This window comes from Podarcis erhardii, assembly GCF_964252035.2.
Source record: "Podarcis erhardii genome assembly, chromosome: 17".
Taxonomy (NCBI): domain Eukaryota; kingdom Metazoa; phylum Chordata; class Lepidosauria; order Squamata; family Lacertidae; genus Podarcis; species Podarcis erhardii.
Genome location: NC_138515.1, coordinates 4388426 through 4415580, shown reverse-complemented (window position 1 = coordinate 4415580; position 27155 = coordinate 4388426). Strand labels below are relative to the sequence as shown.

At 46.6% G+C, this 27155-nt stretch overlaps 1 protein-coding gene across 2 annotated transcripts in view; it reads right to left on the bottom strand.

Annotated features, from left to right (window-relative positions):
• Nucleotides 1-3025: 3025 nt before the first annotated feature.
• Nucleotides 3026-27155, bottom strand: part of PRICKLE3 (prickle planar cell polarity protein 3) — a 44796-nt gene continuing 20666 nt past the window's right edge. For both annotated transcript variants that reach the window (XM_081845083.1, XM_081845084.1), the window contains exons 5-9: nt 21411-21548; nt 18405-18608; nt 16276-16462; nt 5642-6157; nt 3026-4529 (exon numbers count right to left, since the gene is read on the bottom strand). In XM_081845083.1, coding sequence (XP_081701209.1) covers nt 3877-4529; nt 5642-6157; nt 16276-16462; nt 18405-18608; nt 21411-21548 — 1698 coding nt within the window. In that variant the 3' untranslated portion in view covers nt 3026-3876. The remainder of the gene's footprint in view (nt 4530-5641; nt 6158-16275; nt 16463-18404; nt 18609-21410; nt 21549-27155) is intronic.

The window sequence follows — 27155 nt, the reverse complement described above, 5'->3', positions numbered from 1 at the left end:
AAGCCGCTAATAGCGCTAAGCCGCTAAGCCGCTAATGGGCTTGCTTCGCAAGACGAAAAAACCGCTAGACGAAGAGACTCGCGGAAGGAATTATTTTCGTCTTGCGAGGCACCACATGCAGCTTGATTTTGTGTGTGTGTGCACGTGCTTGTTCAGTGAAACAAATGTTTTAAAACGCAAATAAAACATGGCTGAATTAGTACTAACATCTGCTTGCTCTTTTGAGTGCCTTTATAAACACTTCTGGCCACATACAGAATTTTCTGTACAGCCCACTGTAAGACTTTCCTTGCTGCCCTTTGAAAGAAATTCTGTTTTAAAGCACACGGTATCTAGCCCTTGTGAAGTGATAAAATTCTGATTATACAGATAAGGCACCATTCTGCAGGGGCCAAAATCACTGCACTCTGTGACTTATCCTTCTCTTCCTTCTCCCACCCACCGACCTTTTGTCTTGCGAGTTTTTCCGACTTTTTTCCCCTCCCCCCCCTTTTTCTAAGCCGCTAAGCCGCTTATCTGCTTATCCGCTAAGCCGCTAAAAGCCGCTAATAGCGCTAAGCCGCTAATGGGCTTGCTTCGCAAGACGAAAAAACCGCTAGACGAAGAGACTCGCGGAAGGAATTATTTTCGTCTTGCGAGGCACCACATGCAGCTTGATTTTGTGTGTGTGTGCACGTGCTTGTTCAGTGAAACAAATGTTTTAAAACGCAAATAAAACATGGCTGAATTAGTACTAACATCTGCTTGCTCTTTTGAGTGCCTTTATAAACACTTCTGGCCACATACAGAATTTTCTGTACAGCCCACTGTAAGACTTTCCTTGCTGCCCTTTGAAAGAAATTCTGTTTTAAAGCACACGGTATCTAGCCCTTGTGAAGTGATAAAATTCTGATTATACAGATAAGGCACCATTCTGCAGGGGCCAAAATCACTGCACTCTGTGACTTATCCTTCTCTTCCTTCTCCCACCCACCGACCTTCTTTCCCTCAGTCTAGTTTCTCTGCTGCCATGAGGGCCAGACGGAACAGCCAAATGTGGCCCCTGGAGGAGCTTGGCAGGGCTTCTGTTTTTTAAATCTCTAATTGCATTGGATTTTGTGCATGTGGTGGAAAGAGAAGTCTCCTAAAAGATCCCCTTCAGAAGGACAATCATGAGCTCTTTGCTTGTTCCCATCCCACTGAAGACCTCCTTTAAGTTGTTGCCATCTCAGAGGGGCCGTTCTACACTCATAAATGCTTGGGGCTAGGAAGTGATCCAAAGGTACTTTGCTGAAGTGAAGCAGACTCTACAGAATGCCTGAGACCAACTAAAAAAACAGATACGTGCTGTACACAGCACCCAAAAGGAAAAGTAGGAAGTGAAAGCGTTAACGAAGGCCAGGCCAGCTCTCCAATCCCCAAACTACCTACACAGGGGCTATCGTCAAGCTCCATGTTCTTTGATGACATGGTACAGTGGTACCTCAAGTTACAGATGCTTCAGGTTACAGACTCCGCTAACCCAGAAATAGTACCTCAGGTTAAGAACTTTGCTTCAGGTTGAGAACAGAAATCACGCAGTGGCGGCGCGGCAGCAGCAGAAGGCCCCATTAGCTAAAGTGGTGCTTCAGGTTAAGAACAGTTTCAGGTTAAGAACAGACCTCCAGAACAAATTAAGTTCTTAACCCAAGGTACCACTGTACATGCAGAGTATCATAAAAAAGAAGGCAACTCACAGGGTGCAGGAAACAGCAGCTACAGCACTGGATTTTGGGCCGGATCCATGTTCCACCATGAAGTTGGCAGAATAGCCTTGGTCATTCTTTGGGTTGTTTACTGGAAGACTAAATTGGCGTAATATTCTCATGCGTGCTCCTTTAGCAAACAGGAGACGAATGAAGATGATAAAATGTGCTCAGATAGAATGTGGGGCAGAGGGAACTCCAAAACGGCAACAACCTGGCTGCAAATTCAGCACTAATATGCCAGGGATGTTGGTTATAGCTGGGGCTATGAATCTGGAACAGGAGCATAAATAATAAACAAGGGGCTGCCCCCCTAGAAGGAGGGAAATTCTCCATGGAGGACTAAGTCTAACTTAGCAGCACACTGTGGCTATATTGAGCTTAACTCTTCTGCGTGAATGACTGTGCTTTATTTTTATCCTTAAACGCAAATGCCTTGAGAGCCAGCTCACACACCCAAGTGCTGTGTACACAAAATCTCCACTAAATAAATGGGTACAACCCTCCATTGAGTTGTTTGAAACTTTCTAATTACTTAGTGTCCTTAGTCTACAGCAGGGGTGTTCAAAGAGGGCCAGATTTGATGAAGTGAACATGCGTGAGGGCCGTGAGCTTCTTTTAGAATTGAAGTTGCTGAGGATTTTTTGGGAATTTTACCTCACAACATATACTGCCACGGGAGCCCGTTTAAATCGACCAGCGGGCCAGATTAGGTCCCTGAAACGGACTTTGGACATGCCTGGTCTACGGTAATTAAAGCTGAGTGTAAAACAGAAGAGGTGACTATAAAGGAACAAAGGATTTACTCCGCAGTAGCCTGCCATACAGAGAAAATTGCCTTGTACAGTTTTACCTCTGGATGCGAACGGGATCCGTTGCGGAGCCCCGTTCACATCCTGAAGTGAATGCAACCCGCGTCTGTGCGTGCGCGGGTTGCGATTCGCCGCTTCCGCGCATGCGTGTGACATCATTTTGAGCGTCTGCGCATGTGACAAAACCCGGAAGTAAGGCGCTCTGTTGCTTCCGGGTCGCCACGGAGCGCAACCCGAAAAGGCTTAACCAAAAGCGACTTCAGCCAGGGGTATGACTGTATGTTTAGGTTAGCTTCCAGGGGCTTCGTTATGAAACTAGTGAAGAGTGCACTGAAGTGTTTTGTCTGTTGCTCCTTGGTTCAAGACAGGGATGCAAGAAGTCACCATATCCCTCCTGCATAGAGGACCATTCTGCATGTTCGCTGCACAGCATCCTGCTTTCCTTGATTAAGGCCCAACATCCTGCGACGATCCACTGCAGCACACAAGTGTTTTCATATATTTTTATTTAAATTTCAATTAAATTAAATCCTCAATTAGAAAAAAACCCCACCCAAATTTTAAAAATTGCAAACTCAAGAGATGCACAAAGTGCAAGAAGACAGGACAGAGAAGAGTAGTTTGAGGTGGATCAAGAAGATCTGTTGCAGGCTTTGCCCTATAGAGGACACCTGGTGTCCATCTTCGATTGGGTGCAAACCTGTACCAGATGTAGAAAGGAGTTCACCCCCCACAACATATACACACACCAAACACCTGATCTATAGAGAAAAAAGCACCCAGAGCTTGAAAGCAGGCAATTAATAATGGCAACTTGAAAGTCAATGATCAACAAGGGTCAACCCAGGAGAGGTGAGATAAGTTCAGAGGTCACAGTGGAAAGGTCAAAAGCAAAGTTCAAGGGTTCCCAGGTAAGAGACTGCAGTTGGAAGTTCACAGGGCACAGTGCAGAGGTACAAAAGACCATCACTCCGAAGGTTCAAGACAGAAGGGTTAATTCATGTTCAAAAGGTCACAGTTGAGAGGTCAAAAGGCCACAATGGAAAAGAAACACAACCAAAGTTCAAAGACCACTAGAGAGAGGAGATAAGGTTCTTCACAGAAGGGTCACATCTAAAGATCAAAGGTCACCATGGAAAAGAGAGCACTCAAGGGTCCCTGAGGAAAGGTGAGGGGATTTCAATGGTTGCGATGGAGAGGTCACTTGAAGAGGATCCCTGGCAAGGGGTCGTGAGTCAAAGCAGTCATGGCGGACGGAGCAAAGGTCCGTGGTTCCAAGCCTAAATCCCGATTTCATACTTGGATTCTTGTGGCCAAAGTCCAGAAGGTGGAAGTCAGGTCTACGCAACGACGCAATTCTTGTCCCGGACCACACGCAGTCTTCGGCGCTGCCGCTTACGTATCGAGTCAGTGGGTGGCGTGGACTCTGTGGGGCTAGCTCCGCCTCGTAAATGAGGGGGCAGGGGTATCGGTTCCCCCAGAAAATAGCCTTCCTCCTCCGAGGAGGAATCGGAGGAATCGGAAGAGCTGAAGTCCCATCCCCGGGGCGGGTAACGCCGGTGCCAGGCAGGAAAAGCCCCCTCGGAAGCGGAGTAGGAGAGGCTCGCTCCTCTGCCCTCCGCTGCGCCTTTCCTTGGCGGCCGCCAGCCCTGGCTCCCCAGGTTGAGGGAGTTGTCCGAGGTGGAGCGAGGGTGTCCCCGGCTAACGCTTCCGTTCTGAAGCAGCTGGGCATCGACGGAGGTCTGCTTGAGACCAGGAGCACTGGGCTCCCCCGAGACCAGGGGCTCCCGGAAGCTAACTCGGGGTGCCCCTCCCCGGGCAAAGCTCGCCATCCCCAGCTCAGGCCCCTCGCTGGGTCGCAGCTGGGCAGATGCTTGGAGTTTGGAAGCTGAGCTGCTGCTCCAGTCTGGGATCTTGGAGGGGTGGATGCCCAGTTCCGGCATAGAATGGCGCAAGGGGGATGTGCGTTGGAAACATGGTCGCTTCTCAGTCCCTGGGGGAGGGGAGAAACAAGACTGTTAGAGAAAGAGGCCCGGTCTCCAAATAATAATGATAATGATAATGATAATGATAATGATAATGATGATGATGATGATGATAATAATAATAATAATAATACAGTGGTACCTCTGGATGTGAATGGGATCCGTTCCGGAGCCCTGTTCGCATCCTGAAGCGAACGCAACCCACGTCTGTGCGCCTGCACGGGTCGCGATTTGCTGCTTCCGCGCATGCGTGCGACGTCATTTTGAGCGTCTGCGCATGCGCGAGCAGTGAAACCCAGAAGTAACGCATTCCATTACTTCCGGGTCGATGCAGAGCACAACCTGAAAACACTCAACCCGAAGCTACTTCAACCCGAGGTATGACTGTAATAATAATAATAAAATTTTATTTATATCCCGCCCTCCCCAGCCGAAGCCAGGCTCAGAGCGGCTAACAACAGTAAAAATAACACAGTTTACAAAAAATCATAATCATTTAATTGAAATACATTCTAAAATCAATTCAGAGTCAAATTAATGGCAACCATTGGGCTAGAGTTCTATGAGGATTACAAAAGGAGGGGGGCTCAGACTGTGCCTTGGCCAAAGGCCAAGCAGAACAGCTCTGTCTTGCAGACCCTGCGGAAAGATATCAAGTCCCGCAGGGCCCTATTCTCTTGTGACAGAGCATTCCACCAGATCGGGGCCACGACTGAAAAAGCCCTGGCTCTGGTTGAGGCCAGCCTAACCTCCCTGTGGCCCTGGATCTCCAAGATGTTTTTATTTGAAGACCATAAGGTCCTCCGTGGGGCATACCAGGAGAGGCAGTCCCGTGGGTACAAGGGTCCTAGGCTGTATAGGGCTTTAAAGGTTAAAACCAGCACCTTAAACCTGACCCTGTACTCCACGGGGAGCCAGTGCAGCTGGTATAGCACCGGGTGAATGTGATCCCGCGGCGAGGACCCCGTAAGGAGTCTCGCCGCGGCTTTCTGCACCCGCTGGAGTTTCTGGGTCAGCCTCAAGGGAAGGCCTTCCCAAATAACATCCAGAAGTTTGTGGTGGTGATAAGATGCCACGTTCCCTCCCAAAAAATCCACCAACACACTTGGTTCTGCCTCACCTATTCCTGGCTCCTGGTCCATGGCTGGTGGTGGGCAAGTGGAAGTACCCCGAGAGGTGCATTTGACGGGCTCCTCACAACTCTGGCTGCAGCCTGAGCCGTTGCTATCTGGATCCGAGAGCTCCTCTGTTTCCGTCGGCACCTCTTCCCCTGCTCCAGATAAGCCGCTCCAGCTCCTTCGGATCCTCGGGGCCGAACTAGCAGGTGCCGGCTGCCCTCCAAAGGAAATGGAGCGGGCGACGTGGGAGGAGGAGGGCGAGCGCTGGGCCTGAACCCGCCGTTGCTGCCAGCTGGCTCGCCGGGAGTCTTGGGAGCGGGCACTCTGGAAAGCCGAGTCGCAGGAGTCCGAGCCGTTGGGGTCCTCGCCCAGGCTGCAGGCCCGAGAGCAGAAGATCTGGCCCTGCTTGGGGAGGAAGGGCTTCCCCAGCAGGGGCTGGTGGCAGCGGGAGCAGCTGAAGCAAGCATCTGTGGCATGCCAGTGCTGGCCCTCGTAGGTCATCTGGCCCTGGTCAATGCCTGCAGGGAAAGGAAAAGGCCAAACCAGGGGACAGGTCAGTGCTTCATTACTACACAAGCACACAATCAAAGATCTGGGGACAGGGTGGATAAAAATCAGTGATTTTAGGGACTTCCGGTTAGCGCCATCGCTCAATGGCGGATTTCCCTCGGAGCTCCTGAGGGGAATCGGCTCCGCGGGTTCGGGTCCCGCAGCTACGGCGAAGCGGGGACCCTTAAAAGTCACAGGCACGAAGCCTGTGAACCGGAGACTCGTGGGCACCGTTTGCGCCCCCCGAAGCTGCGAAGAAGCCTTTTTAAAGGCTTTGGCATGGCAGCGGGTGTGTGGCGTGGAGCTGAGAGTCGCTCGTACCCAGCCTGCGGAGTGAAGCCGCGTCGCCATTGACGGAGAGCGCTGACTTCTTCTTCTTTTAATTTGGAACAAAAGAAACTACCATCCGTGAGTAGGACAAAAATTTAAGGACTAATTGGGAGCTAAAGTCATTGAATTTGGATACCGAAACGGAAAAGGGCTAAAAGGGAAGTCTACCTTTCCGCTCTGCAGTAAGATCAAAGCAAAGAATTACTAAGCTTTAACTTTGAAGTTCTCTTTGAAAACTAAATCATCGATCAAAAGACTGGGACCCTTCCCCCCCCGCGGGCAGGAGTGGGGGGAAGAGACTGTATTTTAAATTGCTTCAAATTGCCTGCCTTTATAGAAGGAAAAAATTTATTCCACTGTGCTCTGACCCTGGAGCGGACTGCTGGAGAGGGAAGCTGGCTGTTGACTGTTACTGAGCTAAAGTTACAAAGTTGTCTTAAACTGTATTTTAAAAAGATACACTCTTGCTAGAACTGTTGGGACTTTGTTTCAATCTGCCAAGGACCAATATTGTGGCCTTTTGAGAACTTTTGTGAAACTTTGAAGGCTTTGGGAACTGTTCTGAATGCTTTGGGAATATTTTACATGAAAGAGTGTCTCCATTTTAAAACTGTAAAGAGAAGAATAGTTACTTTCGCCCTCTGGAGGAGTTTGGCTTAACTACAGCCATAGAGTGGAACTTAGTTTGCAGCTGAGAAAAGGGAGATATGACTGTGGGAATGACCTTGACTGTAAGATACGGTTATGGCAAGTGACCAAGACAAAGGAGAGTCACAGGAAAAAATTCTGAGGTCTGGTAAACAATACGGAACTGACTCTCTCATGAAAAGGAGGCCCTCTACATCTGGAGCCTCTGGGGCAGCTGCTATTCCACAAGAAAAGACAAAAGTCATGTCAGAGGAGGCACTCTCGAAACTGCTGGGAAAAATAAATGAATCTTTAGACCAGCTAAAAAAGGAAGGTGCAGAATTAAAAAAGCAAAGTGCTGAAACAAGTAAACAAGTTGCTGAATCCAGTAAACAAGTTGCTGAAACAAATAAAACAGTAGCAGAGATCTCAGGAAAAATCGACATTAATACTAAAAGTATAATTGAACTTGGAAATAAAGTGAATTCTAACACAGAATATATCGGAAAGCTACTTGAGGAATCATCCACCATCAGGAAGATAGCCGAGGAAGCTAAAGAGATTGCAATCGCAACTGACGAAAGGTTCCCACCGGTCATCAAGAAGTTGGGGGACCATGATTTGGCGCTCTCGATGATTGAGATGCAGAGGAAGGAGAGGAATTTAAGGATCAGAGCAATACCTGAGAGTGAAGGAGACAACCTGGTGGACTATCTAACAAAAGAGTTTTCGGAGTTTTGGCAAAAGGATTTGGAGAAGGAAGAATTTAAGATAGAGAGTGCATTCAGACTTGGTACACGGCAAAGAAGGAATAAACCAAGAGACTGTTTGGTAACGTTAAGATCAAAAGAAGAGAGGGATAAAATCTTGGATTTGCACTACCAGAGAACTCTACAAATTGAGGATTCCTTCGTGGAAATTTTCAAGGACATTCCGAAGCAAATTTTGGATGCTAGAAGTCAGTTCCAGAACTTGGTGGTGTTACTTAAAAGGAACAGCGTACCATTCAGGTGGGAATTTCCTCAAGGCTTACCTTTTAAGTAGAAGGGAAAGAAAAGGAAAATAAAGACGGCGGAAGACAAAGACAAGTTCTTACATCAACACGAAGATCTCTGCAAGGGGGCGGAATCGGGACAAGACTATCCTGGAGGAGGAACCTTGGACAAAGACAATTTACCACACAGATTGAAACCACCGACAGAGGAAGAAGAACTACTAGGAGCAGTAGGAGGAGAAGATAAATAGACTGATCATGGCTCTGCAACTTCTAAGTTGGAATTGTAACGGTCTAAACATTCCCCGGAAGAGAAAAAATGTTTTTCACATATTAAAAAAAGAACAATTGGACTTGATTTGTTTACAAGAAACTCATGTGACGAGGTTACACAGGAAATTACTTATTAATAAAAGACTGGGACAAGAATTTATTTCATCAGACAAAGTAAAAAAAAGAGGAGTGGTAATATATGCAAAGGAAAAATTGCAACCGAAATTAAAATTTAAAGATGAACAAGGAAGATATTTGGCAATTGAAATTCAAGTTCAAGGAGAGAAATTTTTGATTGTGGGAATTTACGCACCAAATGAGGGGAAAGTTGAATTTTTTAAGAAGCTGCATGAGATACTGATGGACTATATGGACATAAACTTAGTATTGATGGGAGATATGAATGGAGTAGTATCGACCAATATGGACAAAGCTCAAAGACAGGTAGTTACAAAAGATGGAAGACTGCCAAATTTTTTTTTTTGAAATGACTGACAATATGGATTTAGTGGACATCTGGAGAACACTACACCCACTTGAAAGAGAGGGAACTTTCTATTCTGAAGCTAAAATGACATGGACTAGAATTGACCAAATATGGGTTACTAGAGGAATGGCACCTAAGATAAAAAAAGTTGAAATCTGCCCAAAGACTTACTCCGACCACAATGCGGTAAAGATGGTGATGAAGTTAACAACAACTGGTACCTTCAGATGGAGGATGAATGACACCCTATTCAGAGATGAAGAAGTTTGTAAAAAGGCTCAGAAAACTCTAAAAGATTATTTTGAAATTAACATGAGGACCAATGTAGAAAAAAGAATTATCTGGGACGCAAGCAAAGCAGTGATGAGAGGATTCTTGATACAACAGAATGCAATTAAAAAGAAAAGCCAGAATGAAAAGAAAGAGAAAATCTTGGAAAAGATAAAAGAGGGAGAAAGGAAATTGAGATCAAAGCCAAAATCACAGGATATCCTGAAAGAAATTAAATTATATCAGACACAATATATGGAGCTGATGAATCAAGAAATAGAGTGGAAAATCAAGCAAATGAGACACAAGACCTTTGAATCAGCTGATAAATGTGGTAAACTGCTGGCTTGGCAAATAAAAAAGAGACAAAAATTGAATACAGTTACAAATTTAGAAGTGGATGGAAAGAACATTTATAAACCAACAGAAATTAGGGATTGCTTCCAGAAATATTTTAAACAATTGTATAAACAAGGTCCTCAGAGAGATATGGATATAGAACAGTTTTTGGAGAAAAATGGACTGAAAAAGATTTCTCAGGAAAGTAAAAGGATTTTGAATCAGAAAATAACAGAGCAAGAAATAGAAGGTGCCATTCAAAATATGGCATTGGGCAAATCTCGAGGACCGGATGGATTGACTTCTAAATACTATAAGATTTTGAAAGAGTGGTTAATACAACCTTTGAAAGAAGTATGCAACGAAATTTTGGAGGGAAAGAAGGCACCAGATACGTGGAAAGAGGCTTTCATCACACTTATACCGAAGACTGAGACAGAAAAGACTCAACTTAAAAACTACCGCCCAATCTCCTTATTAAATGTGGATTACAAAATTTTTGCTGACATTTTAGCGAAAAGGTTGAAAGTAGTTTTGATGGAGGAGATACATAGGGACCAAGCAGGCTTTCTCCCGAGAAGACATTTATCAGATAATGTAAGGAACATAGTTGATATTTTGGAAAAACTGGAAGTGAACATTAATACTAAAGCTGTTCTGATATTTGTGGACGCTGAGAAAGCCTTTGATAATATTTCGTGGAGTTTTATGATAAAGAATCTTCGGGGGATGGGGGTTGGTCAAGGGTTTGAAAATGGTATAAGTGTGATATATTTTGAACAAAAAGCAAAACTAATTGTAAACAATGTGGTTACAGAAGAACTTCCTATAGAAAAAGGGACACGTCAGGGATGCCCAATCTCTCCATTACTTTTTATATCGGTCCTGGAGGTTTTGCTGAACATGATTAGAAAGGACCAGTTGGTTAAAGGAATACAGGTCGGAGCTAAACAATATAAATTGAGAGCATTTGCAGATGATTTAGTACTTACATTGCAAGAGCCTGAATCTAGTACCAAAAGAGTATTAGAATTAATTCAAGAGTTTGGTCAAGTAGCAGGATTTAAACTAAACAAGTCTAAAACGAAGGTTTTGGAGAAAAATCTAACAGTATTGGAGAAAGAAAAGTTTCAGAATGAGACAGGGTTAACTGTGGTTAAGAAAGTGAAATATTTGGGGATAAATATGACATCTAAAAATTTGAATTTATTTAAAGATAATTACGAGAAAACCTGGATGGAAGTAAAAAAAGACTTAGAAATTTGGTCAAATATGAAGTTTTCCTTGTTGGGTCGAATTTCAGTTATAAAAATGAATGTATTGCCTAGAATGTTGTTTTTGTTCCAAACATTGCAAATAGTGGATAAGATGGATTGTTTCAAGAAATGGCAGAAAGATATTTCTAAATTTGTCTGGCAGGGCAAGAAGCCTAGAATAAAATTTAAGATATTAACTGATGCGAAAGAAAGGGGCGGATTTGCCCTGCCAGACCTTAAACTGTACTATGAATCAGCAGCTTTCTGCTGGTTGAAAGAATGGCTACTTCTGGAGAATACTGACATTTTGGATTTAGAAGGTTTTGACAATTTTTTTGGATGGCATGCATACCTGTGGTACGACAAGGTAAAAGTTCACAAGGGTTTTAAAAATCATATTGTCAGGAAAGCATTATATAATGTCTGGATTAGATACAAAGATTTGTTGGAAAGTAAAACTCCAAGGTGGTTGTCGCCAATGGAGGCAAAAGCTGTTAAAAAACTAAATATGGAGGTCAATTGGCCGAGATATTGGGAAATTTTGGAGCAAGAGGGAGACAGATTGAAATTGCAAAGTTTTGAGAAGTTAAAAGGGAAAGTGAGAGACTGGCTTCATTACTATCAGATAATGGAAGTCTTTAAATTAGACAGGAAAGTTGGCTTCCAGGTGGGAAAATCAAAATTAGAAACTGAATTATTAGAGCCTAGTACTAAGAATTTGTCAAGAATGTATAATTTGCTGTTGAAATGGAACACACAAGATGAAATGGTTAAATCTGCAATGATTAAATGGGCGCAGGACATTGGTCATGACATTATGTTTGCTGACTGGGAAAAGTTATGGACCACCGGGATGAAATTTACGGCATGTAATGCCTTGAGAGAAAATATTATGAAAATGATTTATAGGTGGTACAGTGGTGCCTCGCAAGACGAAATTAATTCGTTCCGCAAGTTTTTTCTTCTTGCGAGTTTTTCGTCTTGCGAAGCACGGTTTCCCATAGGAATGCATTGAAAATCAATTAATGCGTTCCTAGGGAGACCGCCTTCAGACCAGGTCCGGGGACAGTCTGTCCCCGGACCTCTTCTGAGGGCTGGCGGGGGGAGAAGGACTTTTCTCCCCACCGCCAGCCTTCAGAACAGCCTTCTAAAGGCTGGCGGTGGGAAGAAAAGCCCTTCTCCCGCCGCCAGCCTTCAGAAGAGTTCCTGCAGGGCTGCCTAGGCTGCGGATAGCAGCCTGCTGTCCGGCGCGAGGGGCGCTCTGAAGCAGAGCGCCCCTCGCGCGGGGCAGACATTCGCAGCTTGGGGAGCCCTGCAGGACTTCCCCGCAGGGCTCTCCAAGCTGCGGATAGCAGGCTGCTGCCCTGCACGAGGGGCGCTTTGCTTCAGAGCGCCCCTCGCGCGGGGCAGACATTCGCAGCTTGGGGAGCCCTGCAGGACTTCCCCGCAGGGCTCTCCAAGCTGCGGATAGCAGGCTGCTGCCCCGCACGAGGGGCGCTCTGCTTCAGAGCGCCCCTCACGTGGGGCAGACATTCGCAACTTGGGGAGCCCTGCAGGACTTCCCCGCAGGGCTCTCCAAGCTGCGGATAGCAGGCTGCTGCCCCGCACGAGGGGCGCTTTGCTTCAGAGCGCCCCTCGCGCGGGGCAGACATTCGCAGCTTGGGGAGCCCTGCAGGACTTCCCCGCAGGGCTCTCCAAGCTGCGGATAGCAGGCTGCTGCCCCGCACGAGGGGCGCTCTGCTTCAGAGCGCCCCTCACGTGGGGCAGACATTCGCAACTTGGGGAGCCCTGCAGGACTTCCCCGCAGGGCTCTCCAAGCTGCGGATAGGGGCAGCAGGCTGCTATCTGCAGCTTGGAGAGCCCTGCGGGGAACTCTTCTGAAGGCTGGCGGGGGAGAAGGGCTTTTCTTCCCACTGCCAGCCTTCAGAACAGCCTTCTGAATGTTGGCGGTGGGGAGGAAAACCTTCCTCCAACCGCAAGTCTTCAAGACAGGTCCGGGAACAGAGGAGAAGCGCTGCCGCCTTCCCCTCTGTTCCCGGACCTGTCCTGAAGGCTTGCGGTGGGAGGAGGGCTTTCCTCCCCACCGCCAACATTCAGAAAGCTGTTCTGAATGTTGGCGGTGGGGAGGAAAAACCCTCCTCCCACCGCAAGCCCCGGGGACAGTGGGGAAGCGCAGCGCGCCTTCTCCTCTGTTCCCGGACCTCCCACCGCAAGCCTTCAGGACAGGTCCAGGAACAGAGGAGAAGGCGCGCTGCGCTTCCCCACTGTCCCTGGAGATTTCCCTATGGGCTTTCGTCTTGCGAAGCAAGCCCATAGGGAAATTCGTCTTGCGAAGCCGCTAAAAATCGGAAAACCCTTTCGTCTTGCGGGTTTTTCGTTTAGCGAGGCATTCGTCTTGCGGGGCACCACTGTACATGACCCCAGTCAAACTTGCAAAAATCTATCATTTGCCCGAGAATAAATGTTGGAAGTGTAAAGAAACAGAAGGAACATTCTTTCACCTTTGGTGGACGTGCCCAAGGATTAAGGCTTTCTGGGAACTGATCTATAATGAACTGAAAAAGGTACTTAAGTACACTTTCCCTAAGAAACCAGAGGCCTTTCTCCTGGGCATGGTCGGCCAATTGGTGTTAAAGAAGGATAGAACCTTTTTTATGTATGCTACAACAGCAGCAAGAATACTCATCGCAAAGTACTGGAAGACACAAGACCTACCCACCGTGGAAGAGTGGCAGACGAAAGTGATTGACTATATGGGATTGGCAGAGATGACGAGCAGAATCCGAGACCAGGGAAGAGCAACGGCGGAAGAAGATTGGACAAAATTTAAAGACTATTTAAAGAAATACTCAAAAATTAGTGAATGCTAGATTGATGTTAAATGAGAAAAATAGGGGTTAACAGCGATAATGGTTAAGTTAAAGAAAATGAGTGTTATTATAATTAAGTTGAAAGTAAGGGAGGGATTTGTTAATTAATTAATTCGACACGAGAATGCAGAAAGGGGAGGTATGAGGAAGTCGGGAGAGTAAGGAATATGAAATTAAGAGTGTGAAATTATACATGTTGTATGTTTTTCTATTGTCATGTTTTGTGTGTTATGATAAAAAGCTATGGAAAATTTAATAAAAATTATTCATAAAAAAATAAAATAAAAATCAGTGATTTTAAAAAATAAAAACAAAATCAGATTTTTTTTATTTACATCAGTTTTTTTTTAAAAAAATCAGATTTTTTAAAATAAAATGCTTTTGGAGGAAAAATCTTTCTAAAGAAAGTTTTCCATTTAAGTTACATTATAGTCCAAAGGCTATTCATCTGGAAATAAAGATTTGTTTTAAGTTTTTCATGTGTGCTAAAACTCAGTCTAAGTTTTTTTTAAAAAACAACAACAAATGTTTAACCACATCAGTTAGCAAACATAGATACATATGCTATCATGTTACTGTTTTAGTTAAATAAATTGTTATTAAGGAAATGATTATTCTTCTCCTTCCAATAAAGTACAGCAGAAAAGTTGTCCAAATATACAGTTAACTTATTAAACCTCACAATAATTTCATAATTATCTATGTATTTCTAATAGTATAACCATATCTGTAATTTTGGATATAACTGTAAAAACTACTCTGAAAATTTATTATTCCAAAAATGAAACCTTCATCAGGTTGTAAATATTAAGATTATACCAGCAAGAATGAATCTTTCTGTTAAAAAAATGATTTAAATCAAGTCTTACTGCCTAATGATTTAAATTAAGTCTTACTGACTAATGATTTAAATTGTGATTTACAATGTGATTTAAATTGAGATTTAAAACATGATTTAAATTGATTTGATTTAAATCAAATCTGCCCTATCTGGGAATCATGTCATCTCTGGGCTGGGAGCAAAGGTGAGTTTCGGGGGAGTGCGACAGGTTTTTGCCTGCCCTGGGCACTGAGAGCTCACCACAACAATGACAAACATTGCAAGGTGAGAGGCGCCAAATTTTGGCATCTCACGAGCGCTGCTGAAATTCCATGTTCTGGAGACAAACCTTGCCTTCCTTCCCCGTAAAGCATAAAGGTAAAGGGAACCCTGACCGTTAGGTCCAGTCGTGGCCGACTCTGGGGTTGCGACGCTCATCTCGCTTTATTGGCCGAGGGAGCTGGCATACAGCTTCCGGGTCATGTGGCAAGCATGACTAAGCCGCTTCTGGCGAACCAGAGCAGTGCACGTAAACGCCGTTTACCTTCCCGCCGGAGTGGTACCTACCGTATTTTTCGCACCATAGGATGCACCGGACAATAGGACGCACCTTGTTTTAGAGGGGGGAGAACAAGAAAAAAATTTCTCCCCCTCTCTGCCCAGCGCCCCTTCAGCGAATTTTCCCCCTCTTGTTTTCCCGCTCTAAAACAAGGTGCCGTTTAAGGTGCGTTCAGGCGGCTACCTTGGAAGCCTGGAGAGCGAGAGGGGTCGGTGTGCACCGTCCCCTCTCGCTCTCCAGGCTTCAGGTTCCTTTCGACCTTCTCTTTGGGGCTGGCAGGGGGAAGCCCACCACCAGCCCCAAAGAGTAGGTCAGGGAGCAGCGGAAAGGCGCAGCGGAGAGGCTGCTGCCACAGTCGCGCGTCACCTCTCCAGCCGGGAGAGGGTCGCGGGGCTATGGCTCCTGCAGGGCTCCCCACGCTGCGGATGTCTGCCCGGCGTGAGGGGCGCTCTGTTTCAGGGCGCAGCTCGCTCCGAGCGGCAGGTTGCTATCCGCAGCGTGGGGAGCCCTGCGGGGAACTCCTGCAGGGCTCCCCACGCTGCGGATGTCTGCCTGGCGCGAGGGGCGTCCTTCGCGCCGGGCGGCAGGCTGCTATCCCCCTGCTATCCCCCTATCCGCAGCGAGGGGAGCCCTGCGGTGAACTCCAGCAGGGCTCCCCACGCTGCGGATGTCTGCCCGGCGCGAGGGGCGCTCTGCTTCAGGGCGCCCCTTGCACCGGGGGCAGGCTGCTATCCGCAGCGTGGGGAGCCCTGCGGGGAACTCCTGCTGTGGATGTCTGCCCGGCGCGAGGGGCGCTCTGCTTCAGGGCGCCCCTCGTGCCAGACGGCAGGCTGCTATCCGCAGCATGGGGAGCCCTGTGGGGAGCTCCTGCAGGGCTCCCCTCGCTGCGGATGTCTGCCCGGCGCGAGGGGCGCTCTGCGTGGAGAGCCCTGCGGGGAACTCCCTCAGGGCTGCCTAGGCTGCGGGGGTGTTCCCGAAGCGCCAGGCGCTCTGATTTCAGCGCGCCCAGCACTCCGGGAAGCAGACTGCACCCGCATCCCATGTGAAGCATAGCCTGATCCAATTATCTGATAATTCATAAAAAGGAACCCACAAATGGCCCCCCAGGAGAACCCTCTTCCCAAACTCCCCCCTTGCCCAGTGCCCATCTCATCTATTGCCCCATTTCTTACAAAAAGTCCACCTGGAAACCTTAGTTCTGGAAGCCAAATAAACTGTGCAGAAAGCACCCGCCTATTCAAAATAGCTCTGGGCATCCATACCAATGTGCTCGCCACAGGCGTCACAGTACTCTGCGTAGAGGCTCTCATAGCAGCGGCAGCAGTAGGGGCGGCTCTGGCGCATGATGTACCGCTGCCCACCCAGCGCCTCCTCGCACTCGAAGCAGCAGAAATGGCGCATGTGCCAGTGGCGGCCTTCAGCCTCTGTGCATTCATCTGCAAAGATAATCTGTTGGGCAGGGCAAGAAAGGGAGCCACAAGTCAGAGGGGAGGGAAGTAAACAGAAGGCAGACGCCTGCAGCCCTTTGTGGGGAATCCCACTCACACGCAACACAACAACTTTGAGCAACTCAGACAAGTGAGCCAAGGGGCAAAGAGGAAAATGTGGGGGAGGGGAGCCTAACGGCATTAAGCCAACCAGAAAATCCCTTCTGGAACTCAAGGCACAGCAAACAGTTACTGCCTCTTCATGAAGTAACGTCCCAGGAGAGCTATATCAAGTGCCCTTACTGAACATGTAGAAATCTGCTCTGCCAGGGAGGTTTGGGAACCTGAAATACACATCTCTTTCCCTTTGGTTCCTCCCTGGAAGTGGTTTACAATAATAAAAACGACAGGTATTTTTAAAAAAATCAGCATTACTAAAACCAAGAATGAAACAGTCATAGAAATAAAAACAGACTCCAAATTCCAATGACATGATTATGATCCATCAAGGAAAGAAGGGCAAATATGACTTGAGTCTTGAAGGCTTTCCCAAAAGGCAAGGTTGCAGAAATGGGATGGCAGGTGTAGATACTAGATGAGTTAAGCCAAAAAGTCCCTTATTTTAAGATTAAGAAGAGTCCAGCTGGATCAGGCCAAAGGCCCACCCTAGCAGAACCCGAGCTCAGCAGCTCTATCCCAACTTGTAACTCTCAACTAATGGTATTCAGAGGCTGACTTCCTCTGATAATGGAGGTTTTATCCTCCATGAATTGGTCAAAACCCCTTTATAGCCAACACTGTAAAAGGCTACACTTTCACTACACTTTCTAGGGAGATGTAGTTCCAATTTCACGCTTTTGTGCTTTATATTTACATTGGTTTTCATTGTAAGCCACCCAGAAATGTTGTGGAGTGGCATAAAAATGCCATAAGTAAGCAAAAAAGTGTGTGTGTGTGTGTGTGTGTGTGTGTGTGTGTGTACCCATATATATATATGGGTACAAAAATACCCAGGAGGACACTTGTTCCTCTTCGCCCCTTCTCAGCTTTCCCTTCCGTCATAATAACTAATGACATCCAGGGGTGGTGAACCAGTGCCCAATTTTTGCTTTTAAAACTAAAAACTAGTCATCACCCCCCTGTCCCACAGTCATATCTCCTAACATTCTGCGTTGGGTTAAATCATTTAAAACTGAAATAGAAATTTGCTTTTTGACTCAGCAAAACTAGGTCTGATCAACATCTGGCATAAAAGCATGCGACCTGGTGCACAATTTGGAGAAGAAATCTCAAAACGTGTGTGTGTGTGTGAGCACGTGTGTATCAGGACTGCCATCTTTCAAAAAGTGAAAATCTGGACCGGCATGGGTTGCCATACGTATGGATTTTCCCAGGCATTTTAGAATAGAATAGAATAGAATTTATTATTTATACCCCGGCCATCTGGCTGGGTTTCCCTAGCCACTCTGGGCGGCTTCCAACAGAGTATTAAAATACAGTGGTCTGTTAAACATTAAAAGCTTCCCTAAACAGGGCTGCCTTCAGATGTCTTTTAAAAGTCTGGTAGTTGTTCTCTTTGACATCTGGTGGGATGGTGTTCCACAGGGCGGGTGCCACTACTGAGAAGGCCCTCTGCCTGGTTCCCTGTAACTTGGCTTCTCATAGCGAGGGAACAGCCAGAAGGCCCTCGGCGCTGGACCTCAGTGTCCGGGCAGAATGATGGGGGTGGAGACGCTCCTTCAGGTATACAGGACCGAGGCCGTTTAGGGCTTTAAAGGTCAGCACCAACACTTTTTTGTTTTTTGCCGATTTCTGCCCAGACACTGCTTCCGACTGCAGTATTCTGGGTATCTCTAGGAAATTCCAGATTTATGGCAACCCTAGTATCTATCCACCCACCAACCCATCCATCCATCCAATATCCCCACCCTGTGGCCTTCAGAGTGTCTGCCACAAACCCTCACCTCATCGCAGGCCTCACATCGCGGTTTGAGGCGCTCGGCGTGGTGACGCCCACAGTAGATCTTGCCACCTTGGTAGAAGTAGATGAGGTCAACGAGGAGCTCCCGGCAGGTGGTGCAAACAAAGCACTGTGGGTGCCAGCAGGCGCCATGCCCAGCCCGGCTGGCAAAGACCGCAATGTCCCCACCACAGATCTGCTTCCCGCACTGCCAAGGGAAGAGAAACCAAGAGCACTTAAGACTTACATATCACTTTGCAAAGGGTTTGAAGCACCACACATACGTTACAGAAGCCACAGGTTCTCTATCTCTGCTTTAAACCCAAACTGTCCAAGGCAGGGGTCACCTTTCGAGACTTTTAATTCAAGGTGCTGCTTATTCGCCAGAGTGCCATAAATCAGACAAGGCCCTAACCATGCTACTGTTTTCTCCCATATAACCCTATGAGACTAGAGGCCTTCAGAGAGGGGCATTTCCTCTTCAGAAATAAGACTCCCCAAGGCTCACGGCAGGGCCTCCTCAGGGGTGGCACCACAACTGTCACCCTCCATTAGGAAGCCATGTTTCTTCCAGGGCTGCTCACAAAAACAGTTTGGTTTACACAGGAAGCTTTAAGAGGGTGAGCATGCTCTGAAATGACCTTGTTGCTGCTCTATTGCTTTTGTGCACAGTTTGTGTTTCTAAACATTTCTTGTTTCATTTGAGAATTTTCGCTGAAAGGCAATCAACAAGATTTAAATAAAAAAGAGAAGAACAGAGCCCAGGGCTGGGATTTTTGTGTGTATTAAAAGAGCCAAGTACCTCATCTGAACACTAGATGTTGCTGTTGCTCCTCCAATGTATTTTAACTCTCCTCTTGTACCAGGAGCCAAAATTCAAAATTTCCATGTGAGAGGTGCAACTCACAGCCCACATATTTCCTCTTCCAAATTTTTTAGAGACCAACCCTTCCTGTGTATCACAGAATGCAAATACAGTGGAACAGAGCTACCTTCATAACTTTCTTGGGCAATTGCCACGTGTGTGTGTGTGCGCGCGCGTACACACACACACAGAATCCAGGAGCCATAACACACTGCCTACTGCAGCGTCTGCCAGCGTGGTGCCCTCCAGTTGCAGCAACACGAACAGAAGGCTGGAAGGAGGCTCTCGCCAGCGCACTGTAGCAGCTGTCAGAAATCCCAGCTGCTACAATAGTCCAGGTTCACAACAAGGAGTGAATCAGAGCCATGCCAACAATTCTTATCTCCGACATGCAGAGATGGGTGGAGAATGGAGCTCTTTACCAACACACAATGGCCCAGGAATGACCCGGAATAGAAGCAAGGGTGTGTTCTGGGATCACCCTGGAATTTGCTGCCCTTGCCAACAGATCACAACCCTGATTCAATTTCCAGTGAAGCAACCTCAGCATCGAAAGAGCAACTTGTGCAAGCCCCACTCGCGTAGAATTCCCTAGAGCACCAGCACTGCTGGCATGGGAAGGAACAGCATGAATCAAGAGACCAGCCTAAGTAGCGCTTTCACGCATGAAGACAGAGATGCTGGCCCTGAGCACCAGGAAAGACCATTCACACCACACAAATTGGGCCTAAGTATGGACGTGGGTGGCGCTGTGGTCTAAACCACTGAGCCTTGGGCTTGCCGATCGGAAGGTCGGCGGTTCGAATCCCCACGACGGGGTGAGCTCCCGTTGCTCGGCCCCAGCTCCTGCCAACCAGCAGTTCAAAAGCACATCAAAGTGCAAGTAGATAAATAGGTACCGCTCTGGCGGGAGGGTAAATGGCATTTCCGTGTGCTGCTCTGGTTTGCCAGAAGCAGCTTAGTCATGCTGGCCACATGACCCAGAAAAACTGTCTGTGGACAAATGTCGGCTCCCTCGGCCAGTAATGCGAGATGAGCGCCGCAACCCCACAGTTGTTCGCAACCGGACTTAACTGTCAGGGGTCCTTTACCTTTTTGTCTTTATGAATCTAATTATGAAGCCCAACTGATAAGATCTGAACTTCTGGATTCAGGTTCAGCCGCAGTGGATTTAACAAGCCACCAGAGGTTTGTAATGGCTTCTACACATTGAGCTGAACCCTGAGAATCTGCTGTTGCGAGTGCTAAACTAGACATTGGATGGAATATTTTTGTTTAGTTAACATGTCTCCCTCTAAAAACCAGTATGGGGCGGAAGCAAGAAAAAATCCTGACGAAAGAAGAATGGCAGACAAAATTAATGGACTACGCAGAATTAGATAAAATGACAGGAAGGATTCGAAAGCTGCGGGATCAGAGATTTGCAGAAGATTGGAAAAAATATATGAACTATTTGAAGAGCAATTGTAATCAACAAATTACGCTAATAGGACTACAAGAAGTTTTGTAAGGAAATATATGTGAAATATTGCAAAATAGAGAAAGAAGAGAAATTAGTCATAAGATTTAAAGGTAATAGTGAAATTAAGAAATGTATATTAAGTGATTAGATTGGAAAATTTTCAGATGTGACTGATGGAAGTCCAAAAAAATTGTATAAGATGTAAAAGTATGTTTAATTATTTGAAAATGATATGTTAAAAATAATTTAAAAAATATTTAAAAAAAGAAACCAGTATGGGGCAGAGGAGGAGGCCACAATTTGAAGGGCAAGAGTGACCGCTTCTCCCTGCTCCCCTCCCCTCGGCCCAAGTACGCCACGTCTGGAGACGCCAGCTGGGCAAAGTCGACCCAGGGAGTGTGGAATGCATGGTGAGAAGTGGCAAGCAGAAAAAGGGCTAAGCAAGTTTCTCCCACCTGCCACTTACCCTCTCCAAAATCCCAGACCCTCTGTGCTGCTGCTGCTGCTGCTGCTGCTTTCTCGATGTTCAGCAGCGTACTGGGCTGCCAGCCCCACTGGTCTTCTGCCAGATATCTAGCTTGGCTCTGAGGACTTCTCTGTGTTCAGTCTCCCAACCATTCTTCAACCCTGCCCTGGTTCTCAAACTGTGTTGACACTGGCAGTGCCAGAGTGAGGCCCAATACCTGCTCACAAATGGCTCCGGTTATGGTGACGGGGAAGAGGCGGACAGTCCCACGTCCCAGGTTCTCTCGCTTTCGTTGCTGTGAGAATAACTTCAGTTCTTTCGCTTCTTCCTCTTCCAGAGAGCTGCAATACTGAGCCTGTGCAGAGATTTTTTGGGGAGAGGGGAGAGAAGAGTTAGTCAATGAGGGCCCAAAGCAATACTGTCAAGATGTCTTCTCGTCTTTGGGGCAGGGTGTCTGCTGCTGTTCCAGAGGCGCTTTGCCTATGTCCCCAAAAGGGAGCCCCCAAAGAAAAAGACATGTTGTAATTAAAACCAAGACCAAAAAAAGAGGACTCAGCTCCTTAGCTCTCACTCTGGTTCCAGGCCTGGGGCACAAAGATCAAAGGCGGCAGCAACAAGTAGAGCCACACAGCCCTGCAGCCAGGCAGTGACCCGAGGGAAGGTGAAACTTTATAAGAAGGAAAATAAATAAAATGTTTGCCCTGCAAGGATGAAACCGCACAGCACGTCAAAGCGGGAAAGAGATGTCAGTGCATATCTGAAGGTCTTTTTCCAGACTATGTCTTAACACTGAGAATTCACCATGGTTACCCATACAATCTGCAAATGGAGGTGGGTGGGATTCAGATAGCGCTGCCTCCACCATCAAAACTGTCCCTGGAAAATCGTATTTTTCCTGCACTGAAGCTGCAAATTGCTAAGAAAACATAATTTGCCCCTTTTGGAATGATGCTGTTATTATTTACAAAGCACCACCGACGTAACATGGAGATTTACAGAGTTAACATTAAGAAGCAAGGCAGGGCTCTGCCCCGATGGGCTTACCATCTTAACTATTGTACAGCATCTAATGGTGTCTGTGACACAGCAGCAGGGGAATTGGTGCAAGTGGACTCTCTCAGCGCCATTTTGAAGTGTCTGCCTTCTTTCCCATTCCCATTCCCAAGTGCAGATTGTGATAGAGTTCACCTTCAGCTTTTGACAATGACAGGGGGGTTTTTTTGAGGGGGGCGGGAGAGATTCTGAATTTCACTCTCAGCTTGTGTCCCCCTAACAGCCATCGCCTCAATCACAGGTGTGTCTTACTTTTTGAAACCCAAACTTGGTTTTTAGTCCCCGTTTAAAAATGTGGTGAGAGTCAAAGTGGGAACTCTAGGCCAGGTCCTGGAGGTAAATAAACTACAGAGGCCACCTTAGCCCCCCTCCATCCCTTCCATCCTGATTGGCTGCCAATGGACGGACGTGGGAAATCTCTATAGAAATCTCTTGGGTTGCACAGCGCTGCAGTTCCCATCAAATACTGGCCTACCTGTCTTGTCCTTGCCCCACCCTCCTTCCCTACCTGGGGGAACCCACCAGATACTCAGCCTTGGGCTCCAGCCAACCATTGCCCCAGGACAAGGCACACCCTTGGAATGGCAGCCCAGCTTTGTTAACCTGGCACCTGTGGGATGAGGACTGCAGTCCTTGCCTGGCACTAGCCGGCCTTCCCAAAATCCCTTGGCAAAGGGCCATGTTGTTTTATAGCTCCCTGAATGAGGAAATCACTACTGTACCCTTGTTTCCAGAATGCTAAATGGCATCATCGGGCATCTTCCAGCCCTCCCATTACAAGGAAGGATAAACCGCAGTCCCCACAGCTGGTTTCTCTAATACTAATCAGGATCTTTATCTGATCCTTTCCCCCCCCCCTCCCCATCATCATCATCTTGGGAAGGTTTGAGAGCCCTAATCTTTATCAATCTCTCCGTGTGCAGAAACTCTTCCAGTTCCCTCATCTCCCTGTGTTTGCCAGCCTTGTTCCTTTGGTTTCAGAGAAAGGACCCACAAAGTGTTTGGGGGAAAGCAAAAGCGAGGTCTATACAGGGTGGAGAGGGCACAGGCCTCCAAAGACGCCATTTTTGTAGGAGTCAGGTGCCTCTTTGCTGCGAAATAATCCCAGCGCCACCCTTATCAGAACTTCCAATATGAACGAGAAGTGGTTTTCTAGCGTAACACCAAATACAGAGGATTTTCACCTCAGAGTCGCTAAGGGATAGCAATGCCACTCCACGCCCGTAGGAATCATGGCCAGTGGCAGCTTTCTTACCAGAAGTTCAGGTGCCAACTTTTCCCTCCTACCTCTACAAATCTCACAGAGTCCTAAAGTTTAAGGTGTTTCTGCATTTTGTGTGTCTACACCAGGGATGGGGAACGTGAAACCCTCCAGATGTTGCTGGATTACAACAGGGGTCGGTGAGGTGTACCTCACCTGGGCCGGTTCACTCCAGTGGAGATCCCTCTGTGGGCCGGATTGCGTGTGTGTGAGCGCGCGCCCACAATTTCCGGCGTCTGCATCTGCGCAGACACAATTTCCGGCGTCTGCGCATGCGCAAATGAGATTTCTGGCACCGCAGAAGCAAGTCCCCATGCCATGCTGGTTTAGCACAGTGCGTGGGGTCTTACCGAGCAGGTGGCTCATGGGCCAGTTAAACAACCGCCATGGGCCTGAGGTTGCCTACCCCGGACTACAACCACCATCATCCCTGGCTATCGGCGATGCTGGTTGGGGTTGATGGAGGCCACCACAAATTCCTCACTACCGATGTAAATGGAGAACCATCCACTCACAAGGTGAAGCCAGGTCAACACCACCTGGCAGCCTATCAAATCCAGACAATTAACGGACAGAGCACCAGTTCCTGATAACAGGCAAGTATAAAGAGAGCCCAAGCCTGCCCATACCTGGTGGTTTGAATACAAGCACAATGGAGAAAAGAAGACCATCTTCCAATATCTAAAGGGCTGTCACATGGAAGATGCAGCAAGCTTGTTTTCTGCTGCTCTGGAGGTCAGGACTCAAACTCATGGCTTCAAGTCACAAGAAAAGAGACCGAAGGTACATTCTTCCACCTTTGGTGGACATGCCCAAGGATTAAGACTTTCTGGGAGATGATCTATAATGAAATGAAAAAGGTATTTAAGTATACCTTTTAGAAGAAACCAGAGGCCTTTCTCCTGGGCATGGTCGGCCAATTGGTGCCAAAGAAGGACAGAACTTTCTTTATGTATGCAACAACAGCAGCAAGAATACTCATCGCGAAGTATTGGAAAATACAAGATTTACCCACCCGGGAATGGCAGATGAAAGTGATGGACTATATGGAATTGGCGGAAATGACTGGCAGAATCCGAGACCAAGGTGAAGAGTCGGTGGAAGAAGATTGGAAAAAATTTAAAGTCTATCTACAGAAACATTGTAAAATTAAGGAATGTTAGAAGGTTGTTGGAATGAAGTAATGTGGTTTTAGCAGAAATGATATAAGGATTAGGTTAAAATTGACTTCTTAATCTGTGAAAGACGTGAATAACAGTATATCAAGATAAATTTTTAGGATAAAAACAAAGTTGGAAAGGATTTGCTGAAACATCTAATTGAACTAGAATACAAAAAAGGGAGGTGTGAGGAGGTCAAGGAAATAAGCAGATGAAAAATAAGTTACGGGAAGGTTTGGTTTGGTTTTTGTTCGCATTTTTCTGTGTTTTTTTCCCCTTCTTTTTTCCCTCTCTATTTTTTGTCTGTTTGTATCTATTGTGATGTATTGCTTTGTTTTTTCATGCCTAATTTAGTGTTTTCTTTTTGTAACCTCTAAAACTGGAATAAATATTATTTTTAAAAAAAAAGAAAAGAAAAGAGATTCTGGCTAAAAATCAGGATAAACTTTCTGACGGTAAGAGTTGTTTGACAGTGGAACGGACTCCCACAAAAGGTGTCAGACTCTCCTTCCTTGGAGATTTTTAAGCAGAGGTTGGATGGCCACCTGTCGTGGATGTTTTAGCTGAGATTCCTGTATTGCAGGGGGTTGGACTAGATGACCTTTGGGGGGATCCCTTGCCACTCTACAATTCACCCAAGCAAACCAGCACACGTGTGCCCGTAATATCACAAAAACAGCCAGGTGAAGACCCCAGGCTCCTAGCAAGCGAAAAGAGAGGATACAAATAAAATAAAAACAAAAGCCTGCGCAAACAGCATTTTACATTTCCAGTCAGTTAATGGTCACTACGCACCATCTGTCCGCGTCCCCATCATAAGCCAGCCCTTCCCCACAACTGTGGGGAAAGTGTTTTGCTGGCGACGTCCTTAGCTGTGCATTGTGCAGACCTGGCCTAGCAATTTCGAGCAGCGAGGCTGCGAAATGGCATTGTGCTGCGCCTCTCCTTTGGAGAGCACTTAGCCTAATCATTAATCCAGCCCCCTGGGAGCAACACACAAGAGCCTTGTGAATGGGAAGGGCAAAGGTATTTAGCACAGCAACCTTCATCCGATTACAATCTGAAGTGGAGGAGACCCCCCCAGGCCACAGATCTCCCCCTCCTTCACTCTTTCCCTGCATACATACAATCAGCGCTGGGAATGCTCAGCAGCACTGTTCAAGTGTGGAAACTGTTTCCCCTCCTAAGACATGCGTAGGCAAACTAAGGCCGGGGGGCCAGATCTGACCCAATCGCCTTCTCAATCTTGCCCGCGGACGGTCTGGGAATCAGCGTATTTTTACATGAGTAGAATGTGTCCTTTTATTTAAAATGCATCTCTGGGTTATTTGTGGGGCCTGCCTGGTGTTTTTACATGACTAGAATGTGTGCTTTTATTTTAAATGCATCTCTGGGTTATTTGAGGGGCATAGGAATTTGTTTATATATTTTTTTCAAAATACAGTCCGGCCCCCCACAAGGTCTGAGGGACAGTGGGCCAGCCCCCTGCTGAAAAAGTTTGCTGACCCCTGAAGACCTCTAGTTTTCATTAAACAATTCTAGCCCTTCTTGAGACGTAGTATGTGAACCACGCTTCATGAAAAGTGTCCAAAGTGAGGGGGCAAGGGCTGGGGAGGGAACACATCTGTGTGACTTGCATAGTTTTTACATTCTGAAAAGCTCAAATTCCCCTTGATGAAAGATCTGGATTACCTTAGTGAATAATTTTTAAAAAGGAAAGCAGTGGGGAAACAGACTACATGAAGTGCTGTGCGTTAATTAGCAGAACACACAGGACCCGTTTGGAGAAGAATGCCTGCTTTTTTCTACCCTGATTATCAGCCTGTCACACACAGAGAGATTAATCCCAGTAGTGCAGATTGCAAACAGAGAGCAAGAGGGAACACACTGCCTGCAGAGCAGATACCTGCTGATGACTGAAGACAGGAGGACAAAAGCAACACACAGAAAGTGAGAAGGCAAAAAATATATAAAAAATAAAAATCTCCACCTCAAGCAAGCAAACAAAACAAACACAACCACCCTGGGGAAATTCCTTTCCCATTCTATAGTTGGCAATTGTTAAACCTGCTGCCCTCCAGATATCTTGCTGGACTCCAGTTCTTATCAGCCCCGACCAGTATAGATGGGAGTTGTAGTCTAGCAACGTACAGAAGGTCACTAGTTTGCCACCTCTGTGGGCTCTTGGTGTGCATGAAAGGATCTATAAACTCCCCCCATGCCAAACGGATGGCAAGCCCAAGTTGGGGAAAGGGGGGGGGGGGAGATCTCGAAAAATGAAGTTTGGAAAGAGAATAGGACTGTTGTTGTTGTTGTTGTTGTTGTTGTTGTTGTTGTTGTTATTATTATTATTATTATTTCATGGAATTTATATACCACTTGATTGTAAAAAATCAACACACCACCCCCAAAGTATTTTATAAAAAAGATAAAAGCAAGAAAAAATTACAACAGTACTTTAAAAACATACCAAAGGTTAAAATTCAAA